The 22,774-nt window shown below is 48.9% G+C and overlaps 1 protein-coding gene across 4 annotated transcripts in view; it reads right to left on the bottom strand.

Annotated features, from left to right (window-relative positions):
* The window catches only part of Plb1 (phospholipase B1), a 121,844-nt gene that overhangs the window by 55,233 nt on the left and 43,837 nt on the right, over positions 1-22,774 (bottom strand). For all 4 annotated transcript variants that reach the window (XM_040730915.1, XM_040730917.1, XM_040730916.1 and 1 more), the window contains 9 exons: positions 22,099-22,174; positions 20,885-20,983; positions 19,827-19,883; positions 13,954-14,025; positions 12,648-12,722; positions 10,356-10,419; positions 4,924-4,982; positions 3,168-3,241; positions 2,501-2,544 (listed from right to left, as the gene is read on the bottom strand). In XM_040730915.1, coding sequence (XP_040586849.1) covers positions 2,501-2,544; positions 3,168-3,241; positions 4,924-4,982; positions 10,356-10,419; positions 12,648-12,722; positions 13,954-14,025; positions 19,827-19,883; positions 20,885-20,983; positions 22,099-22,174 — 620 coding nt within the window. The remainder of the gene's footprint in view (positions 1-2,500; positions 2,545-3,167; positions 3,242-4,923; positions 4,983-10,355; positions 10,420-12,647; positions 12,723-13,953; positions 14,026-19,826; positions 19,884-20,884; positions 20,984-22,098; positions 22,175-22,774) is intronic.

Genomic DNA, 22,774 nt, shown 5'->3' with positions numbered 1-22,774 from the left:
TTCATTTGTAAATGCTTTGTTGAAAAGTTTTGATCTATAACCACAAGGGAAATGGGTCTTTTTTATGCTACCCTGTGTTCAGCAGGGTCGGTGTGAGGATGGTGCCGTGTAGCCCGAGGTAGCTGTTCTAGGCCCCTCTGCTTTATGGGATGGTTAGGACTGCTGTTAGCTCTTCTCCAAAAGTATGGTAGAATTCACTAGTCAATCTGTCCAGTTTTGGGGCTTTTCTTCATCGAAAAGCTATGTTCCTTCATTTTCTTCTTGAAATGTTGTTTTCATCAATTTTTAAAGATAGTTTTGCTGGGTACAGCAATTTTGATTGGCAGCTCTTCCCCTTCACTCTGCTGACTGTTACGGTGGATAATGGGACCTGTTGTCTTTGTGGCAAGTTGGCATTTCCCACTTACAGCTATTAATATTATTTCTTTGCTTTTTAATTTTTTTTTCGAGACAGGGTTTCTCTGTATTGTTTTGGAGGTTGTCCTGGAACTTGATCTGTAGACCAGGCTGGCCTCAAACTCACAGAGATCCACCTGCCTATGCCTCTGGAGTGCTGGGATTAAAGGCGTGCGCCACTAACACCTGGCGCCTTTTAACTTTTGATAGACTGTCTATAATACGTTGTGGCTCATTGGTCAGGTCTGTTTGGGATCCAAGATGTCTCATGTCTTCGAGTATTTTTCTCTAGATTTGAGACATCTTATGGTAATAAAACTGAACTGGACAATTCTGCATTGCTTTAGTATTTATCTCATCTTCTGTGTTATCTACTCTTAGGTTTGGCCTCTTGAGCATACCCCAGAGTTCTCAGACATTATGGTCATATTCATTTATTTTTTTTACTGATATTTGACCAAAGATTTCATTAACCTTGTCCTCCATTCCCCATATTTTTCTTTTTGAGGGTGATAGATATTGGCAATACTTTCCACTATTATTTGCTTTCACTGAGATTTTCATTTCTAACATTTCTATTCCCCCTAAATCTGGATTTTCTTGCTGACTATTTTCCACTTTGCAGACCTTTTCACCCACACTTGCTGATTACCAGTTCGTGCGTTTGTCTTTAGGATGGCACGCCCTGCCCTGGAGACTGGCTGATACCACCAGGGCAGAGCTCTGTCTCCCACACCCCATGCTGGAGCATCTGCAGGGTTAAGCAAGCAGGGCACTGGGCAGAAGTTTTGTCACAGCACAAACCCACACATCTGTTTTACCCTGAGCCACACAGCTCTACTGGCTGCTCCCTCCCACTAGGAACCAAGGCTGAATGGCTAAGAGTGTCAGGGGAGGCTGCCAGGGGGCCACACCACCTCCGTCACTTGTAAAGCACTTTGATGAATGATCTTGAACAGTATGATGTCCAGACATCTTGCCGGGCCATCTCAAAAATCAAGGTCACCACACTCACAGAAGCAGCCTAAGTCAACTGTTAGTAATAGGGGACCGAGAATACGCATGACACGGGAAATCCAACACAGTTTTCCAAGAACTAAAATAGACATAACGTCAGATCAGGAGTGCTGATGTGTAAGTTAAACACCCCTGCTGTCTAACCTTGCTGGCTAAAAACTCAACTAATGTCAAAATATGTATCAAAGGGATATGTACTCAAAAAAGCAGTAAGAATAAAACCAACCACCCCCCCCCAGGCAAAAGCCTTACCAGTCTCTAAGAAGAAAAGAATTCATGGTAAACATTGCCCAACACCTTATTAAAAGAAAGTGTACTTTAAAAATAAACGCTGAACACTGGGCAGCGGTGGTGCACGCCTTTAATCCTGGCACTCGGGTGACAGAGGCAGGCAGATCTCTGTGAGATCGAGTCCAGCCTGGTCTACAAAGCTACGCAGAGAAACCCTGTCTCGGAAAAACAAAAACAAAAACAAAACAACAAAAAGAATAAATACTGGGATTGACAGTACTAACGATAATGAATCAAACAACATAATGGAAATCAGTGCCAACAGGCATAGCCAAAAAGATTAAAGGCAGAGAGAGAGACCCCCTCTAAAAATTGTAGCCAGGCTTTAAAAAATATCATCCGAGTGGGTTGTTGGCAAAGCATTAAGGAAAATGTTGAGCCCCAAATATGGCTGTATTTACACAGCATGAACAAGGTAACTTTGTCTCTCACTGTGATTGCTACAGCAAAGTCCTTGTGAACATTGGGCCCCAGCCTCCCAGGCCTGGCTTCCCAGAGAAGCTCTGTGTCCAGAATGGCAGACCAATCCTTTATTGGACCACTTTTAAGTGGTTGTTCTAAGATTTGGTCTAAGCTCTCTTTTCTTTTCCCATTCAATTCATTTATCGGATAAAGATGAGTTCCCGTTGAAAAACACTAATTAGCTCAAGAGCCAAGCCGGGATGGCAGCCACGGGCAAGCAGCGCCCCCTACTGCACACAGCTGCATCCTGCGGCCTTGTGAGGCTGGCAGAGGCCAGTAGGGGGCACAATGGACTCAGGCGTAGCCATCCAGCCCCAAAGCGCCAGGTACTCACTGGCCAGGGTGGTCACGGTCCTGATGTTCTCATCTCCTCCGACGCTGTTGGTGAAAAGGAGGAAAGAAAATGAAGGTTTAAAAAGCCAGCCAAGCCTAAGCAAAACAGATTTCCCTCCTGAACCACAGCTCCGGGTCATTCACTCATCATTTCTTCATGAGAACTAAAAACCCAAAGCAGACCACAACTCCTTCCCTCTCTCCCTGGACGCCAGAGCAAACAAATCGACCACAAAGGCCTCAAACTGCTGCTGCTTCTCTTGTAGTTTTAGCTTTGAGCTCCGCTCCAATGTTGGAGCAGGGAGAATTAAACTGGTCTCTTTCACTGCCTTTCCGGATCCAGGGGGACATCTATTGTGGCCAGCCCAGTGCCATTTAGCTTCTAGTTTACCCTGGTCTTTCTGCTCCTGCTTAGCTTGGAAAAAGCCCTTTTTAAACGCCCCATAGTTAGGGTCTCCCAAAAGGAGATACCACTGACTTCTAGGAACACTTGGGCACCTTCACTCCCCAAATTTCCCGTCCGCACCTCCTGTTACAGGGGTTGTAGTCTTTTGGGGAGGCCAGTAAGTTTGAGCTTAGAAGTTTGTTATAGAAAGAACTAGACAGCCCATCCCGCACTCGATGTACTGTTTTCTAGAAGGCTCAGGGGCCTTCTGTGCCTCGCTCACCTCCAGGACAGGCCTCGGTATTGAGTCAGGACGTCCAAGACGTTCCCAGGCCTGGACCCGGCCCCATTGCCAGCCTGAAAGAGAAAGCAAATCGTGCGTGGGCGTCCTTGCTTTTGCTCAGGACCCACAGCTGTCCGTGCCCGTAGCCTGGGCAGGGCGCCTAGGAAAGTTCTCAAATCCAGATGGAACCTCCTATGGACACATCTCCTGGGATGAGAGCGCAACCCCACTGGGAAAGATGCCATCTGTAGCTATACCTCCTCCTGGGAAGCCCCGTCTAGACCGCAACTGAGGGTTACAAAAGCTTATAGCATGTATTTTTCAAAAGTACACGTGTAAAGGATGGTGCTGTGTCATTTTTGAAAATTGTGAAACAATCAAAGGATGCATATGCTATACTTTTCCGCATCACATCTCACGCATGCGCAGGTGAGAAACGGCAGTAAGCTGTACTCCAGGGCATCTCCTTCCTGAAGCACGCATTTCTGAACTCTAGGAGAAACCCCCAGGTTACGCTCACTACCATTTGGTACCTAATTCCCTTTTCTACCCGCCGCCATGTCACATTTGTTGCCTCCCCCAGGAAGTCCTGAGTGCCTCTATGGCTCTCTGTCCCGAGATCATCTTCTAGGAGACCACGGAGGAAGGCAAGGGGTGGGGAGTGATATCAAAACCTCATTCAGCAGGAAGTGGATAAGATCCACAGCTGGTAAGATGCCAGTCTCTCCCAGGGAGCGACACACAGTAAGACCTTTGGGATAAGGAACTGCTGGGGTTTCATATGGAGAGGTTGCTATAGAACTAACATTCTGAACCCAGGGTCAGGACTCTGAGTTCTTGGGCCTGGTTTCAAGACTCGGAGGCTGAATGACTTCTTACTGCATCTTTTTTTATTGGTCGGATGTGAGGAATGCCAGACCTCACAGGACTTTTGTCATAAGGCTACAGAGTGAGCTAACTTCATTGTGACTAGGTCACATTGTCCTTGGAGAGTTCAAACCTGGAGATGCTACCCAGGGGACAGCATCTGGAGACAACAGCTGGACTCCGCCAGGAGTGACCATTAAATAGAAACGTGTTTCTTGGGACCTCTGAGGACCAATCCCCCAGGCTCTCTATGGGGTTGCCTTTTTAAATGTGCGCTTTGTTTGAGGAACCACCAGGCGGCAGCTCCAGAGGTGGGCTTGTTCATCTCTGGAAGCTCTCCATCCGTCCACTGATCCCCATTTCCTAACCCCGCCTCCATACCCATCAGCACTTGCTCCTAGCTCATCATCTCTCTTTGCCTGTTTGAGTAGTAGTCTCTTAGCTTTCCTAGATGAACAAATAGGACTGGCTGGGTCTTTGGCAGGAGATGCTGTCCTACTACAGACATGGGCTGTGCAACTTCACTTTGTCACTCATGTTCCCTCAAGGTCCCTTCTGCTTCGGAAGCATTGGGAGAGGAATGTAGCAGCTGGAATGGGAATCTCACTGTGCAAGGCGTGCTAGGTGAGTTTGGAGACCAGGACCAGAAACAGACTAGGATTAAAACCTCAACCTTCAGTCCCACGTTTTCATGTTCACTAAAGTCTCCTCTCCCAGCTAGACACGGTAGCCCACAACTATAACCCCAGCACTTGGCAGACACAGGAAGATCAGGAGTTCAAGGCCAACCTCAGCTATGTAGTGAATTCATGGTTAGCCTGAGGTACATAAACCCAGTCTCAAAAACATAAACAAAATCTCCTACTCCTTCTACAGCTGGGCCACCTACCGTGAGAGAGTCACCCATTGCTCCAATCACCTTGATGTCAGCCGGCCTCAGCCTGTGAACTGAAAAGCAAATCTGGGGTGAATGGAAAATGAGGATTTCGGGGAGACTCTGGGCCTAGCTCCCCTGTACCTCAGGAAGGTAGTGGAGAATCGTAGCTTTCACAGTGGCACCCTTGCTTGCTCCCACCAGCAGGCTTGAGTACTTTCGGGCCGCGTCACACTCCAGGGGAAGGGTGCTCAGATACACCTCAGCCGTCCTTCCATGGAAATACCTCTACCACGTTCACGCTTCTTGCTGAGTAGCTGCCACCCGCCCGCACTGAGGATTTTCACTGGGAAAAGCCCCTGAGGTTTCTGAGGACACGATATAAACTAACACGTGCAGGGTCACGAATGCATGCCTGTGAGACTATAGGTTAGTGGTCCTCCAACTGGGTTGCAGGTCTTCAGTGAGTCTAAGAACTTTTTCATGTTTAACTAATCCCTCGGGCACCATGGCTGCCACCCAGTGTGGTACCACCTTTTGAGAACTACCGAGAAATGCTTTTTCATTTTGAAGCCATGGGCAGTGGTCCGTTTCTGCATTCGTAGAAGAGAGAGTAACTGTTTCCTTCAGGGTCTAGGCACAGATTGGCTCGCACAACTGGCTGCCGTTGCAAACCCTGACGGTGGCTTTGCCATCTTGTTTTGAGATCCTACAGTCACTAAGTATCTTTAGAGTCTTCCTTCCCCCGCCTTCACATCTTGAATTCACCACATGCACGCACGCACACACACACACACACACACACACACACACACACACACACACACACACACACACACACACACGCACACGTGCAGGCACACGCACATTCCCCGTTACGTGATTACAGCCTACGTGGCCTTTCCCAGCTTTCCACAGCTACTCTGTGTGGTTAGCAGAACAATATGAAATCACAAACCCAGCTGCACACATTAGCACACGCCTACAGGGCTAAGCATGGAAACTTTAAAATGACCTCTTCCCAAAGAAATCAGGCTGTGGAGGATGGGGGGGGAGCACACCAGAAAATAAGATCCAGCCCCCTCAACTCTAAAGTGGTTTGTTTCAGCTTGTGTTGATGACAGTCAATTACTATATTCTCAGGGCCATAAATAGTGAATTCTCTGGATGCCCGCTTGTATGCAAAGGTTAGGACAAGTCTTTGGAGTTGGTAAAATGTAAAGGCGATGGGCAGATTTGCCTCAACAACTCCAACATTTATTATAGGCTGAGAGAAAAGGTCCAGATGGCTTAGTGGATAAAACACTCCTGCCACCATGCCTAAAGACCCGAGTTTTGCCCCCAGGGTCCACACAGTGAGTGGAAAGAGAACTGTCAATTGGCCTCCGACTTACACACATGATCCATGGCACAAGCACGCCCACACACATTTATACATACCTGTGCAAAATAAAATTTAAAAACATAAAAAGCAGCTCAACCAGATCCTAGTTACCTCTTAAATTTATCGGATAGAATTAAGAAGAACACATGCACACATACACAGATCTTCTCTGTTCCCCCTACTCTGTGTGTGTGTGTGTGTGTGTGTGTGTGTGTGTGTGTGTACACAAACAGTTTGATTCTGGAGTGGCTTCTCTAGCTGGCCACTCTGTATTCTCAGCCAGAGAGACTAGGCCACATGAACCAAGGCCTGGTATGAGGAGTTGGCTTATCTGGCATCCTACTGCTGTGATGCAGGCCATGCATTTCTTTGTTTTAATATTCTGTAGACCTTGGTTTGAGGTTTATTAACACCATTGCATATGACAGACTCAGAAATTTAGCAAAATACTTTAGCAATGGCTGTCTTTGGAAAGGCAACTATTTTGAGATAAGATTAAATTTATGTGACTGATTAGATAAATGTTATCTGGAACGAACTGTTCACTACCTTGAAAGAAGTTTGACACTCATCATTACTGGCGTTACTCATGGACATGCCTATAGAGTCTTTATCAGAAGGCCATCCGAGCTTTGGTGTGGTATTATGGGCAGTGTGCAGCTTACGTCAGAGTGAAGATGGGGAAATGGCCTCTGCCCATGAAAAGCTCAGGAACAGCGATTAGCAGTTTGGTGTTTTATTCTTGTGTAGCCCAACAACTCCAGCCACCCAGTGCTGTAATCTAAAAGGTCAGTTTGCTCTCTTTGTTAGCTAGGGCTTTCCAACCCATTTGTTCTGCAATTTTAAGGGTTTTATGAAAAGATTTCCACAACGATGGTAATTTACTGACATTAGAATAAAACCCCATTCCTGCCTTTGGAGATTTTAATCTAATCGTATAGGGATAAATGAGCCACACCCCCTCTCACTCCTCAATGCTACTTACTTTTGGAAAAAACTTAAGTCAGCAGTAAACCCCCAAGTAGATATTTAAGTCATCCAACTATATGAGAGGAAGGGACAGCTAATATCAATATCAGTGTTTATAAAGCCATGAGGCACTTTGTAAACCTTACAGGTACATGGGCAAGCCTTTAACCTTTATTGAATCCCAAATGCTGATTGGTTATAAAAATGACTTTCACCAACTTTCTACATCTCACCCCCAAAGCCCCATAGATCAGCTGATGAGCTCGACCACCCATAAGCTCTGGTGTGTGAGAATAGGCACCTAGGCTACCAGGGACCGCAGCCTCCGATGACAGGCAGTAACCTATTTTGTAATATCATTTTGATCTGTGCATCTGTGGATTGAGGGGATATACTAGGAAAGAATTACAAAAAGGGGCTTGAAAATAATTTGCAGGCAAAATAGTTATTTTACACCATAGTCTTGGTGACAATATTTGGGTGGTGGTACTGTTGACATATCAACTCTGAAATTCATTGGATGAATTTAAAATTCTCAGTAAGTCAGAGACGCTTGGTAAGTATTTAGTGGCTCCTCCCATTTGCTAAGCCAGTGGAGGTGTAAGAAATGCACAACTCCAACAGGATGTAATCTCATTTGATCTCATCTCAACTAGCAATCATGGTCTCCAGAAGAGGGGAAGAACCTACCAGAAACATGGTAACAATGAAAGGAAATTAGTAACATGGTCTTTTGCTGAGGTTTCCTTTTTTTTAAAATGTGGAAATATGTCAGTTGTAAATATGGTTAAAATACTCATAGATCAGTGGCATAAAAATGAAGTGTGTTTTCCTTCTTGTCCAATTATCTGTGGCTATTTTCTTGATGCATACCTTCTAGGGGACTTGGAGGCCTAGCCCAACACTCTTAAATGAGTGTGAATTTCACTGGATGAGCATTCGTGGTTCAGTCCTAGGTCCTTTGGTAGCTCAGTGGAGGCTTGGCTCAACTATCTGTTTACTTAACAGTGCCTATCACTGAGATATCTCAGATCGCAAAGTCTTAAGATCTCCTGCTCTTGAATCCTTCAAGCACTCATAAACACAATGGTCACTAGGGTCAGTTAGTAAGGGAAAGACTGTACTTTATCTGGTTCTAGATGTAGAGATAGGTTCTAATGGATGTTTGCCATGACAGAAACAGTTTAGGAGGTTGCAAAATACTTCACAGAGTATCCTTTCAGAGTGATAAGATTAAAGTAGGCTATTAAAGCCTCCAAGCTGATATTCTATCTCCATTTAGATATATGCATCTCTACACATACACCTCTATCGTGTTTTAGAATAAGGGTTTTTACTATGGGAGGGCACACATATAAAGATGATCATTTCTTTCTGCTGTTAAAGTCCATCCAGTAAATAATTCAATAGGAATGCAGTGTCATCAAACATAGGAGCAAGAAGTCTAAAGACTAACCTCGTCTTCATGTAAGACCTGTACCACGTCTGTGGGGCTTGGATGTGGTTTGGTCCTCCAAAGCCTCAATTCTGGAGGCTTGGTCCTCAATATGGTGATGTGAAAGAGGTACAAACTGAAGACCTGGACCTACTGCAATGTACCTAGGCCACTGGGAGCTGGGGGGTGGGGGCTGCCCTTGGACAGGGTTAATGCTGGCCTTGCAGAGTGAATTAGTTCTCATGAGAGTGGGTGGTGACCCCCTCTACCCATTTCTCCAGCATCACCAAAGAGGCAAGCTATCTAATGTTGAATATTCAGGCTTTAAAACCATGGGCTAAATAGATTTCTTTTAAGGTCCCAGATTCAGGTATTTTGTTACAGTAAGAAGATTAAATTCAACTGCCTGTTCTGTTACAACTTTGAAGAAGACATTTTGTATCCAGGTGCTGCTGAGAAGATTTTTTTTAACTCACTTGACAATTATATGTCTTAATCTTCATGTGCAAGATGCTTGGGAAAGTCAAGTCAAGCCATGGTACTTAATTCGTTCTGCTCACAACAAGGAGACATATTACAACAAATGTAAGAATCCTTATAGGTATTGTGACTTCTCCAAATTAAGCTTTCTCTTTTCAGTAATCCAGGTCAGAAGTTAAGTTAGATCAGCTAGGACAGACACTCCTGAATGGCTCACAGGAGATAGTCAACAATTTGCCAACAAATGAGCAAGCGAGCAAACTGAGAAATGAGCGTATCCAATTATCCTCCAATGCCCAGCATGAGAGCCTATGGCACTAATGTCTTAGCTAAGGTTCTGAGTCACCTGGGTCCCACTAAGACCTTCACTGTGACTTCCCATATGTACAGACATCACTCGCCAAGCTACTTCATCCGCAAAGAAAACTGCAGTGCTTAAGTAGCTGCCTCTTTGGGAAGATTGTTAATGACTGCCTAGAACAGTCCATGAGTCTCATATTCAGAGCCCAGCACTCGGGAGGCAGGGGCAGGTGGATCTCTGTGAGTTTGAGGCCAGCCTGGTCTATATAGTGATTTCGAAGACAGCCAAGACTACATAGATAAAACCCTATCTTGAGAGAAAGTGAAGGAAAGAAGGAAGGGAGGGAGGGAGAGAGACAGAGAGAAAGAGGGGGGAGAGGAAAGGAAGGAAGGAAGGAAGGGAGGGAGAGAGGGAGGGAGGGAGGAAGGGAGGGAGGGAGGGAGGGAGGGAGGGAAAGGGAGAGCCACAGTGAGAAATGACACATTTTTATTCTGCCGGGCCTCCTGTTCTGTGCAGCCTTCTGCACATTCCTTGGGTAAGAAGTATGGGACTGGCTAATTTTGTTTTCTGTATGTTTTTTTAAACGAGCAAGTCTACCATCAAGGTTTTAAGATAGGAACAACAACCCTTAGGCTCCTTGAACAACATGGCCTGACATGGGGTCAACGCTCAATAAATGCCCTCTAATAATGATGCTATTAGTTTAGTTAAAGAATAATCAGGCATAAACATGACCTTATGGCCTCACACAGGGCCATAAACACCTTCTCACCCATCTTGACTCAGATCTTGGTGATCCTTGCCATCTCAAAGCTGCTGTTACTTGGATTTCAGCCCTCAAGTGAATTGAAAACTCACTGAGCACAATAACCACGTACCTGTTGTAGGGACTGTGTCCGAGGGGTCCTTGTCAGAACAGCTGAATTCTGTGCCTTCCCTCACCTGAAATGACACACACAGGGAAATAAACACAAGCGTCTACTGGAGTAGAGCCTGGGAGTAGGGGGTGGAGGTGGGCCTGTATATTGGAAACGACCACTTAAATTAAAACAGAATAGAGCTATCATGTCTGTTAAGATCTCGTTCTTTCAACCTCATAGCTCACTGTCCACAACACATTGCTCCAATCTGTCTCGCCCTCCTTCTCATCACCTGAGCTCCAGCCTTTAATACTCTTGCTCAGAATGTCGCAGATCTCAACACCGTCATGTCCTTCAGACTGGAGGGCCTCTTCCTCTCCATTCGCAGTGGTCTCTCTCTCCTCTCTCTCTCTCTCTCTCTCTCTCTCTCTCTCTCTCTCTCTCTCTCTCTCTCTCTCTCTCTCTCTCTCTCTCTCTCTCTCTCTCTCTCTCTCTCTCTCAGGAAGATATAACTGTGACCCTTCCTTGCATAAATTCTCAGTGAAGTCAGGTCATTGTGTCTATGCTGTTTATTATTGCGTGCCAAGCATTATAGAAAATAGTATTACTTATTAAACAAATAAAAGGCAACTGTGTGCCAACCTCAGCATGAGATCCATTGACCGCAGCATTTCCCCGCTGTAGTCTGTCCTTGCCCCAAGTCTTGGTACTCTCCCACGCCCCTGAGCCTTTGCCAGAGCCAACCCCCTACTCTTTTTATTCTCTTCCCTTTTCCTACCCTTCTATCCACCAGGCTCATCCCCGGTCATTCTTCAAAACCAAGACCATGGGTACCTTTAGGAAAGTTACCCTTAACTTTCTGAGTTGGTTTTTCTTCCTCTGTATTCCCAGAAGACCCAACACAAATTTTTAATTCCAGTTTTTATTACAGTGAATGTAATTTCTGGCTGGTGCATTTGTCTCTCTACCAAACTGTGCCCCTTAGGACCAGCAGTGTATTTTATTCGTGCTTTAAAGTCTCATGTCTAGAATCCTTCTATCCATCTACTTAGTCACCTAACAGATCACACCTCAACACTGACCGTGAGTCCTTGCCTCTCTGAGCTTGCATTCTGGAGGTGTAGGAGAGACTTAGTAATATATCCTGAGGGAAATTAGCAATACATAGAAAGAAATACCAATATTTTAATAGGATTCACTGCATTCCAGACACTGGAATACAAGCTTCTCTTTCTTAATGCACTTTATAACGGTATGCAGTAAGACTGCTACATTCACTACTTCCCCAATGAGAAACCAAAGGCACAGGGAAGCTAAGGCCCTTGCTTATTGACACAAAGCCAGGATATGGAAGACTCTGGATTTGAACATAGAATTAGTAGCTTCCTCTCAATGTGCCTGTTTCTTTCTAGGTGCATTTATGATATTAGAAAATATGGGGCCCAGCCAGGCAGTGGTGGCACACGCCTTTAATCCTAGTGTTCAGGAGGCAGAGGCAGGTGGATCTCTGTGAGTTCAAAGCTTAACTGGTCTACAGAGCCAGTTCCAGGACAGCCAGGACTGTTATGCAAAGAATCCTGTCTCCAAAAACCAAAACCACAAAAAAAAAACCTTTTAAGAAAACACGGGGCCTATTGGTGACTCAGAAATCTTTCACATTGGGTCTCTTTAAGAGTAGAGGTTCACGCTACCACTTGGAGAGAATGTTCTCATGAGAAGGAAGGACCAAGTCATCTTTATCTACCTTTGCCCTGGTTCTCTGTCAAGCTTTCGGTGTTTGCATCTCCTGAGGAGTGCAAAGTATCCTATCTAATCTCAGCAGGAAGAATCCAGGCAACTCTGAGATTAACCATAATCATGATACAAGGAGAGGTGAACAGTGTGGACATGGGCAGATTCTAAGGCTATCTAGTTCTCAAACTACCTAAATGCAGACCTCAATCCACTTCTCCCCCTTCCCTGACAATTTTATTTTCTTTCTGCTCATACTAAAGGTTCAAAGACTAGCCAGAGATTTGTGAAAGGTCTGAGGTATCTTGTCACAGTACCACGGGATCCCAGCACCTCATGATGTTGGGACACATGGAGATAGGTCTAAGATGGTGTGGATCCAGGCCACCAAAGAAAGCCAGCCACACATACACTTGAGGCCCTTTACCGATCCCCAAGGCCTGCCCTGGCTGCATTCCAGGTACCTGTTGCAGTTTCCATTAACCCTGCAGCTTTCAGCGTGCCCAGAGGCAAATGGAGCTTTGGGGACACAGAGAGCCAAGTGGAAGGTTCCAAAGATTCCAGTTGTCCTTCCCTTACCTGAAGCTTTGCAGTGGGTTTCAGCTGTTTGGCCTGGTAGTTGCTATTTCTGTAGGTGAACAGATAGGGGCTCTCCTGCGGAGAAAGGTAACATGAAGCCATGACCCAGAGCTCCCCATCCCATAATAATCAAGCCTGTCATCACAACTGGAGCATTCATGTTGGAAGGTTTCAGGTGGCAGCGGGGTGGGGATGGGGTTCACGAGAGACACCGAGGAGGAGTGTTGAGGAGTATGGAGGTTATTAAAGTTAGGAGTGCCACAGACAAGGAGAAAGAGACACAGCATTCGTGGCAGGGTTCCAAGGACAGTTCAGAGCCCAGCACCAGCATGGTGGGGTCTTTGAAGAGAGGTACTAAGCCCAAGTGGCAGAATGAGATGGGGGGTGTCACAGTGTAAGCCTTCAAGCCAGACAGGAGGCAGGGAAAGGGCTGGGGAAGAGGGTGTGTGATCACTACCCCCTTGGCTGTAAATTCATTTCCCTGGTAAGGGACCCTAGCCCCAGAGGTCTGCTAGCTAGGGACTCAGTAGGTGCCTGCCAGTTTCTGGTGACAGGAGAAAAGACAGCTGCAGGTGTTATGGCCTGGGCAGTGGCTGGACTCTAACACTACATTCTTTCACATACCATCTTCTACATGAAGCTAAAGCTCTCCATGCCCCTTTTCTTCTTGCTGCCTGTCGGCCCCCTGGGCTTAGAAATGGTCCTTTCACAAGCCAGCCATCCCTGATGCTCTCGGCCTTAGCAATGTAACACAGGCTAAACACACATACCCCAGCCAGAAGAGGATCCAATTTTGGGCTTCTTGGAAGCCATAGCAAAGAGGAAAAGAGGTTTGCCTAGTCACAACAAGAAAGTTCCCCCCATCAACCTACGCTCCATGAGAGAAGGAATTCCCTTCGTTGATGTTTTGTTATTTCCTCATCCATGTATTTGGAAAGATTACCTATGTATCTATTACATGCTGGGCACATATTTAGGATATAGCCTTCAATACTCATTAGGAACTCATCAATTCTGCCTCCTGAGGTAGAAGAAGGCTTTGAATAGTGGCACCTAGGGCTTTGAATGTTAGTGGGACCATAGCTGAGGTCAGGTGAGCTGTGGCTTTGTTCCTGTGACTTCCACGCTCTGCTAATACTGCTCTCACAGTCCACAGGAAGAAGTTTTAGGGACAGCTACATGCACGACCTGTGCTCAGGCCCAGAACAACAGACCCAAAACTCTTGGGGCTAATGTCCCAGTAAGATTCCACTTTTCCGTTAAGTCCATGTCGCCACCCTCATCTCCCCAGCCCAGTGTCTCCTACCTGAGACGGACATTTCATCGTCTTCCTCTCAACTGCATCAATTAGCTCATCTTTGTGGCCCACCGGCTTCATCTAGAAAAGAAGGTGACACCTGAAACAGAAGCTTCCTGAGATGGCCTCCTCCAACCAGGGGTTTCTCAGCTGGCTCTTGGATCACTAGCCCCTGGTGGACATTTCCAGCTCTGTCCTAGAGCAAGGGCTTGTAAGCTCAACTGTAGGGCAGAGCAGCGGACATCTCCCTGGGGACTGGGTAGCTCAACTGTAGGGCAGGGCAGCGGACATCTGCCTGGGGACTGGGTAGCACTCTCATTTGAAGACCACTGTGTGGGCATTAGTGGATGGTTTTGTTTTGCTTCTTCATTGACAGGACTTCCTAGCACACCTCCCCAGGAGTGCAGGAGGAGAAACCAAACATGGCTTGGAGCAGGTACCCAAGGCAGACTGACTCCGGTGATCTGAATCCAACCAGATTATTTCACAGAGGGTCACATGGCTTCCTGACCACCCTGGGGTGGTTACCACCCTCCCTGTGAGTGTCCAGCTGTTGGGCACAGGTGAAGATTTCCCCAGCAAGGACAATAGAGGCAAGGAAGAAGGACAAGCCCTAGCAGCATGCGAAAATCACATATCCTCTGCCCTGGCTTCCCCTTCCTGAAGCTATAATCTCCATCAGCGGTTCTCAACCTTCCTAACGCTGCGACCCTTTAATACAGCTCCTCACGTCATGGTGACCCCCAGCCACACGGTCATTTTCACTGCTACTTCATAACTAAATTTTGCTACTGTTATGAGTCATAATGTAAATATCAGACATGCTGGACATCTGATGTGTGACACTCCCCCTACCTCTCCCCCAAAGGGCTTGCAACCCACAGGTTGGGAGTCACTGATCTACCTGCACATAATAAACCCAGGTCCAATTTAAAAAACAACACAGCTCTGGATTGAAATTTACACAGCTGCACATGAAGTCAAGCAGGTCCCAGTCTTTAACTGAACCACAGAGACAGAGTGGCAGTGATGCGGCTTGGACCCCCCACACTCACAGACAATAGGCTGGCTAGCGACTTGAGAAAGAATGGTGTGATATTGTAACCACAAAGGCCACCTAGCAAGGGACACATGGTGCTGGGACCAGGGTGTCAGAACGTCGACGAAAAGCACTGAGAAAGGGGAGTGGAGGCAACTGAAGAATTGGACGAAGGGTTTTTTTTGTTGTTTTTCTTTAATGCTGGGGATCAAGAACAGGGCCCTCCACATGCTAGGCACATTCCCCAGCCCAAGGGAGGTTGTTTGCAAAACTTCTTTCGATGGGCTGTGGATGTGTCCCAGCAGTGTTTGCCTAGCATGTTTGAAGCCCCGGGTTTGCTCCCAGTGCTGAATAAAGACCTAGTGTGGTCCTCCACGCCTGCAGCCCCAGCACTTTGGAGGTACAGGTGTGAGGATCAGAAATGCCAGGACATTCTCACTTACATAGCAAGTTCAAGGTCAGCTTGGGCTACATATGAGGAAGAGAGAGATGAGAGATAGAGATGGATGAGAGACAGAGACAGATAGAGAGACAGGGAGAGAAACATAGAAGGAGGGAGGAAGGGAAGGAGGGAGGGAGGGAAGGAGGGGGGAGGGAGGGGTGGAGGGAGGAAGGGGGGAAGGAGGGAGGGAGGGAGGGAGGGAGCTGCAGAGGCTTGGAGGGATCAAGGTGTCTTTGGCGCATCTTTTCCCTCCTGTTTGGGAGCCTTGTGCCTTGCTCTCAGCCCCGCCACACCCACAGAGCCAGGCTCTGGTGGCACTCTGACCCTCATCTCCCCTCACAAGGACTTTGACAGGGATGTGGTTGCTTGCTGGCTTAGACACCCCCATCTAGCTGTCACACATACAAACCATGGGGTATTGGATCCCCCCACCCCCAGATCTAGTAATTCTGTGTTTGTGCCCCAGATACCCCGGAGCCAGAGGAATGTTCAGGACGTGTGGCTTGTTCTGATCCAGTGGGAGGGAGTCAGATAAAGGGTATAATTACAGTCACTTCTGGAGAAGGAGTGGCAGCCCATGGCTCCAGACCTGGGGTTGGGGTGGGGCTGTGGGGGGAGAGCTGGGCTCTCAGTGTCCTTTCAGTTTTATTTTGAGGGTGGCCACTCCTAGAAATGTGACCCACACGACTCACAAAGGGATGGTTCCTGGGGCCTGGCTATGGCCAGGGTCAGGTGGGCGACTGCATTGTGTTTTTCTCCTCAATCTTTCAGGAAAGTCAAAAGCCACAAAAGAATCCGGGAAGAAACCACATCTATCCTAACAGAATGAATTCAACAGAACCTTGACAAAATACTCCAAGGACCCCAGAGAAGGAGCGTTTATGGGTTTGCCCAATAAACCTGCTTCTGTTTGGAACCTTAACTTAAAATGGGCATGATGGCCACACACCCGTATTCTCAGCATTTGGGGGGCTGAGGCAGGAGGACCACTTCAGCTTGAGGACAGTCTAGTTGTAGTATAGTGAGATCCTGTCTCATGGCTAAGGCCACAGCAAGCCTTAAGTTAAACGTTCCTGTACAGTCACCCAGTTTTCTGACACCGGTTTTAACCCTGAATCTTAAGAGAAGATAGAAAACCCCATTACTTCAAACAGCCTCTCTTCCTCTGTCCCCCAGGGCTGCTCACGGAGGCACTATTTTTCTTCTGGGGACATCTGTCCCTGGTCTCACCCTTGCTTTTGCTCCATCTTCTGGTCCCTTAATTGCTACGTCTCCTCCACTCTGCTCTGCCACTGTGAAATTAGCTCGTACACGGGGAATGGATGGGGGTGATCCAAAGAAAATCGTCTCTGGGGGCCGGTGAAATGGCTCAGCAGGTAAGGGCACTGGCCACCAAGCCTGATGCGAGTCTGGTGCTCCTCTGGTATCCACAAGCACACCATAGCTCAGTGCCCCCCTCCCCTCAATAAATAAACGCAATACTTTAGTAAAAATCAGATCTGGAAAGAGTTCTTCTGAAGTATGAACACCTCTCACATTCTCTATCCTGCCTGGAGGTGCTAGCATCACGCTGTGAGACTTCAAGTAAGGCGTTATGATTGCTGGAAGGTCTCCAAGGGCGTGTCCCTTCACTACCGCTGTACAAGAATTTCCCGAATCTGCCGAGGAAGCAGTAGAAAGGGCCCAGAGAGAACGAGTTCTGCCCCATCCTTTTCAGCTTTGTGTACAGCATGCCCGCCCGCTGCAGCCAGGGCTGGGACCGGGGGTCGTGCACCTGGGAGAGTTCTAGTCCTGGTGTGTGCAGGCAAAGCCTCTCACCACCTCTGCACGTGTGTGGTGCTTAGAGCTCACACCTGCCGTCTGAGGGCACGGGGAGACAGATGCTGATGTAGCCCGTGCACAACCGCACATGGCCGTGTAGGCTGCAGGGCCGAGATTCCTTTCCACCCAGGTGTGACCTGGACATGTGGTCAGGAAAACGGCAGATGAGGGTCCCCGAGATTACAGCAGTTCTCCTGATACCCTCGCCCCTGCCACCACTTATGTAGGAAGAATGGCCTCCCCCCCGAGGCTGTGTCTGAATGCGGCACAGGACGTGCACCCCTGGACTGGCCTCAGTGCTTTGGGGTAAGTGAAGCACACACGAGGGGCTCCAGCTTCCGCACGCTCGAGAGGAGCAGCAGAACGGAAAACTGTGAAGGGAACCCACAGGCTCCCTTTCTTTCATAAGCACCCCGCCCCCCCGCCCCCACGAGGCTAGCTGAAGGTCATTATACCGAGGAGAGAAAAGAGATTCTGTAAAGAAACAGCCGGAAGTGGGACTGCAGCCAGAACCACCTTCAGCCACTTTCTGACACCCTTCGCCTCGCCCCAACCTGTCACATTCCAGATCATTCGTGGGCAGATTCAAGCCTGCCGGAGCTGCGCTGCGGGTGGGTCCTAGCAGAGAGGTGGGTGGCCTGGTATCCTGCCAGTAAGGAAACTAGGGAACTAAAACACTTGAGGGGGGGCTCTTCGCCCCTTTTCTGGGCTGCCGACATCTTGAGGGACTTAGTGGGAAACTGGGCTTGGGGGTGTTTGGACAGGTCTGGAGAGAGGCCATGACTATCCACCCAGGGACAACTGTCGCTTGCTCCATGAAGTCCTCCTGGCACTTGCTGTATGTGCCCCACATCCCAGACCTTAAGGGAGAGACCTTCTGTCTCCCTCTGGGCGCTCCCTCCTTGTGACCCTTGAGCAGATTAAGGAAACTGGGTCACTAGCGTGGGAATGTCACTTGGTCACCTGATGAAAGTGGTTATCAGCAGGATAGAGGGGGAAGGGAGAGGATGGCACCCTGCTGGGCTCTCTCCAGCTGTCCTGGAGTTCCAGGGCTTCTCTCTGCTCCGGGTCCCATTGTCCCCACACTTTCTCCAGATCAGCCAGCCTCCCTCCTGCCATTCCTTGCTGTGTCGTTATTCCCACATCCTTCCCTCACAGAGGCCCTCTTCCCAATACACCACTTCAAATCCGCTTCCAATGCCATCTCCAGCACCCCTCCTGACCTTGCCTATACCGAGTGTGGGAGAACAGCCAGCACACCCTTGCTGGCCAAGTCGCATGTACCCCGTTCCAGTTACTGGTTCCTTCCCACCTATAGCTTGAGCTCCACAAAGACAGAGGCTGAGCTTGTGCCTCCTTTCCCTCTAGCCCCAGGCAGGGCAGAGTAGAGTCATACACTTGCTGCCTGAGGAAGCGTGGTGGAGTAGAGGCTTGGGGTCTGGCTGAGCTGGCACAGCCAACCCTATGTCCTTGAGAGAGGGAGATGGGAGGACAGGAAGCCTAGGGTCTGTCCTCTGCCCTTCGTGGAAGAAAGCCTAGCAGAGGTTCTCAACCCTTTTAGTAAAACTTTCTCCAAAAAACATTCACGTTACAATTCATAACAGTAGCAAGATTGCACGTGTGAAGTAGCAATGAAAATAACTTTGTGGTTGGGTCACCTTACATGGGGAATGCATTAAAGGACCACAGCATCAGGAGGGTTCAGAACCACTGGTAGGGGATTAGTCCATCCAAGCACCTGCCCCACCAGCAAATGCCTTTGGAAAACGCCTTGGGTTTCAACGACAAAGGGCAAAGTGTTTCATATATGGGGTCAATACCACTGTTCCCTAGAGCCCTGCTCTGATTTCCACAGGTCACCTTGGGCTAATTGAAACTCAATAAACTCCACACAGTTCACCAGTTGGAGAAAGAAAGAGTGAATTGTTTCTAATCCAAGGAAGAAGAAAAAAAACAATTTATATTGCTGGATTTCTAAGATAGGGCAGCATGGATGGGGGAAACAATAGCAAAAGAAGCCCCCTGGCACCCTGAAAGGGCATCAAACTTTGGGGTACCTTATATCCATTAATAATCCCAAAGGCCCGGGGGAATCTTTGGGGACCTGGGAAAGCCCATCATTGTCACCCTATGGGGAGCAACACACACTCTGACATCAAGGGTGGGATATGCTGAATGCCTGGGGCCAGGGCTTATATGTTTTGTGTGTAGGGAGTTGATACCCTGAACTGATGCAGGCATGAGAGGCACGAGCCCAGGGCATCTCTCTGAAGACCTACACCTTTAAACCTGCATGACTGAGTGGGAACTGCAGGGAAGCCAGAGCCCTGAAATGAAACTTGAAGCCAGTCAACCACCCAACCTCTAGGGGCAAGGCTCTGCTTCTGGGGAAAGCAGGGTGGAGCTCCCTACTAGATCCCAACATTGGAGGGTCAAGATTCTGGCGTTGAGCTTGGCCAGCATCCCCGCTGGTGTCCCACACCTGTTCCTTGGAGCAGTGGGCAGGAGAGGCAATGGCAGTGGCTGTCCCTCTGGGAATCAGCCCACAGGCTGGCACGAGCCTCACATCTCCACACTCACCATGTTGTTCCAGATCCGGAGAGCGAGTGTGCTGGGATCCTGGGCTTCGGGCATCTCCTGGAAGAGAATGAGGTAAGAAAAGACTCTGTCACCCCACCCCTCGCCCAGAATATGATGGCCTCTACATACTGGCTGGCCCATGTGGACAGGACTATAGCCCATCCAGCTGTGTCCCCTAGCCCTGCCTCAATGGGTAGTACATTTATAGGAGCTCTGTCTGGGGTCACGGTTTAGAGGTCAGGGCTGGCAGGAACAGGGCGAGTCTGTTTACTCCGTTTTTTTCTGCAATCTCCAAAACTGAACCCAGATCAGGAGCAGGTGACAGGGAGGTGACTCAGCTGAGGCAGCAAGGCACAGACAGGGGTCCTTTCCCCCTAGGAACCATGACTTTAAGCAGCAAGTAAGTCTTGGAGGTAGCACAGTGATGCCACCAGGTAGGAGCTGGGAGCTGTTCCCAGACCCAGCCCTCACGGCTCAGGGGCTACAGAGACCTGGTTAAGCAGGCATGTCCCTCCCTTGGTGCTCTACAATCTAGGTAGCCCCTGGGCCAGTGACCTTGGGGAGGAAGATGCAAATGCCTCTCTCCAGGGATGGAGATAGAGGAGCACACAGAGGGAAGGGCTGTGGTCTTGAAAATACCGTCCTCTAATCACAGAGGTGGGAGGTACCCAGGGCTTCCCAAGCCCCAGGCCCCGAGTTCTCCCCTTGTGCCAGCTCATGGGATCCTGATACCCACCCCACATGGATGGGATATTAATAACAGTCCTCATTTTACAGATGTGAAACCAAGGCATGCAGAAGTCAAACCCTGTGCTTGAAGTCACACAGTTGGCCCATTCCAGAAGCTTTAGGCCAGGCTATCAGCCCCGAGTCTCTGCCTTTCAGGGTCTGCCTCACAGGGCTGTGCAACCCTGTGAGGGAACTTGTGTGGGAAAGGGTAGTATTGTCTTTGAGACCGTCTATCCAGTATTCAGTAAAGGCTGGGGATTCTGTGGAGGGGAGGAGGAGGGGTCAGCCTTCTTCACCATCCCCTGTCCAGGCTCACATGGCTCACTCACCGTAGATGGCTCTACCTCATAGAAGAAAGGCTGGAAAACCACCGTGAAGGACTCATGGTCGTTGAACTTGCTGGAGGCCAGGAGACCTTCCCAGGTTTCCTGACGAAGAGAGAAGAGCGTGCACGTTCCAGAGCCCAGCCAGCCAGAGCGTTTAGCATGCCAGGAATCCTCACTCAATCACCTCTACACCTGACAGACAACTGTGCGCTGCTGGCAGCTCGCCCCTGCCTTACACTTTGGGGCTCTTGAGAATTGGAAATTGAGTTTTCCCTTGTCTCTGAAGCCACAGCAGACAGAGCTGGAGACTCTTCTCTGGAAACTCAAGAAGTGCAAGGTAGCCCTGCATGCCACGGAGGAGCCATGTTCTCCTTGGGGGCTAGGTCTGCAAAGGCATGTGCCATTATTCCTCCTCCCCCCACCAAACTATCATATCCAGAGCAGACAGTGCCACACAGCTGTGCTTACAACCCTGGTTAAGTACAAACAATATTATGGCATGTCAGTGGGCACTGTGTTTTGAGCTGTTTACCAGTTAGAACGGTGGCTTTCACTCAGCCCACCACGCCCTACTTGGCCTTTTCGGTCAACTGTGACTTGCCTCCATACAGACACCATCTGTATGGTGTGTGTGTGGGGCTCTGTGAAGGAGAGGGCAGGAGGAGGAGGGAAAGGTGTGTGGTCCAGGCCTCACATAGCTCACTCACCAGCGGTGGGCCTGTCACGTAGAAGAAAGGCCAAAGAACCACACAGCAATGGCGGGAAAACACATTTCAGAGTGAGTGGGCAAAACTCTTCACTAGCTGTAGTAGCATGATTTCCCATCCCCGCACATGCTGGGCCTCTCCTTTATTCCAACCGTGTGGATTCATCATAGGGAGAACTATAAGGGTACCTCTCCCCGACTCCCAGCCGTCCTGAATTCAGCCAAGTCCTCCAGCGCTAGTTAGCTCATTGTCCCCCACAGGATGGGGTACCTGCTGGGGAAAGCCTCTGAGGGAGCTTGGGGGCACTCCTCCCTGTTCCAGCCCTTGGCTGCCTCTCAGGCCAAGGGTGATGAACTACAGACAATGCAGGTTTAAGTGTGGATGCACCTCCGTTTCCCTCCTACACACACACACACACACACACACACACACACACACACACACACACACACACACACACACACACACACCCGCCGTGAGCCAGCAGCCCAGGTTCCAAGTGGAGCTCACCTGGTAGGACCACTGCATGATAGCCTTGGACAACTTCGTTGTCTCCTCTGAGCAGTCGCAAAGCTCTGGTTCAGGGCTGCAGATCAAACGAGCCACGCATGAGTGACTGTCCTGGTGGGGTGGAGTACCCAGAGGACCTCCAACAGAGACAGTGCCTGGGGTGCAGCGAGCTGCTTAGGAAGACGGGAGGGGAGGGTGCAGCCTTAGAGGGTGCAGAAGAGAGGCAAATGGTGGTCATGAGGGTTGGGTGCATCTTAGGGTGTCTAGTGCTGTGTTGAAAGCAGAGGCCATGGAGGGGTCTTGAACCTCGTGGTTTGCTCAGCCTGCTTTCTTATAGCACGTGCCCAGGACCACCAGCCCAGGGACAGCCCCACCCACAGTGGGCTGGGCCCTCCCCCATCAATCACTGGTTAAGAAAATTCTCTACAGGCTTGCCCACAGCCTACTCTTATGGGGGCATTTTCTCAATTAGGGTTCCCTCCTCTCAGATGACTGTAGCTTGTGTCAGATTGACACACATCACCCGCTCAGGGCACAAGGCACTCCCATGGAGCCCCTGTCCACAGGGCCAGGGAATGCTGTGATCCTCTTCCTTTCCCTTCCTCTTCCTCTCCCCGCCCCAGAAACCCACATCTCATCATCTCTCTCCTCTCTCTCTCCTACTCTCCTTGTACAT

The sequence above is a fragment of the Mesocricetus auratus genome, unplaced genomic scaffold, assembly GCF_017639785.1.
Source record: "Mesocricetus auratus isolate SY011 unplaced genomic scaffold, BCM_Maur_2.0 Super-Scaffold_100024, whole genome shotgun sequence".
NCBI classification, from domain to species: domain Eukaryota; kingdom Metazoa; phylum Chordata; class Mammalia; order Rodentia; family Cricetidae; genus Mesocricetus; species Mesocricetus auratus.
This window is presented reverse-complemented; position numbering and strand designations above follow the sequence as displayed.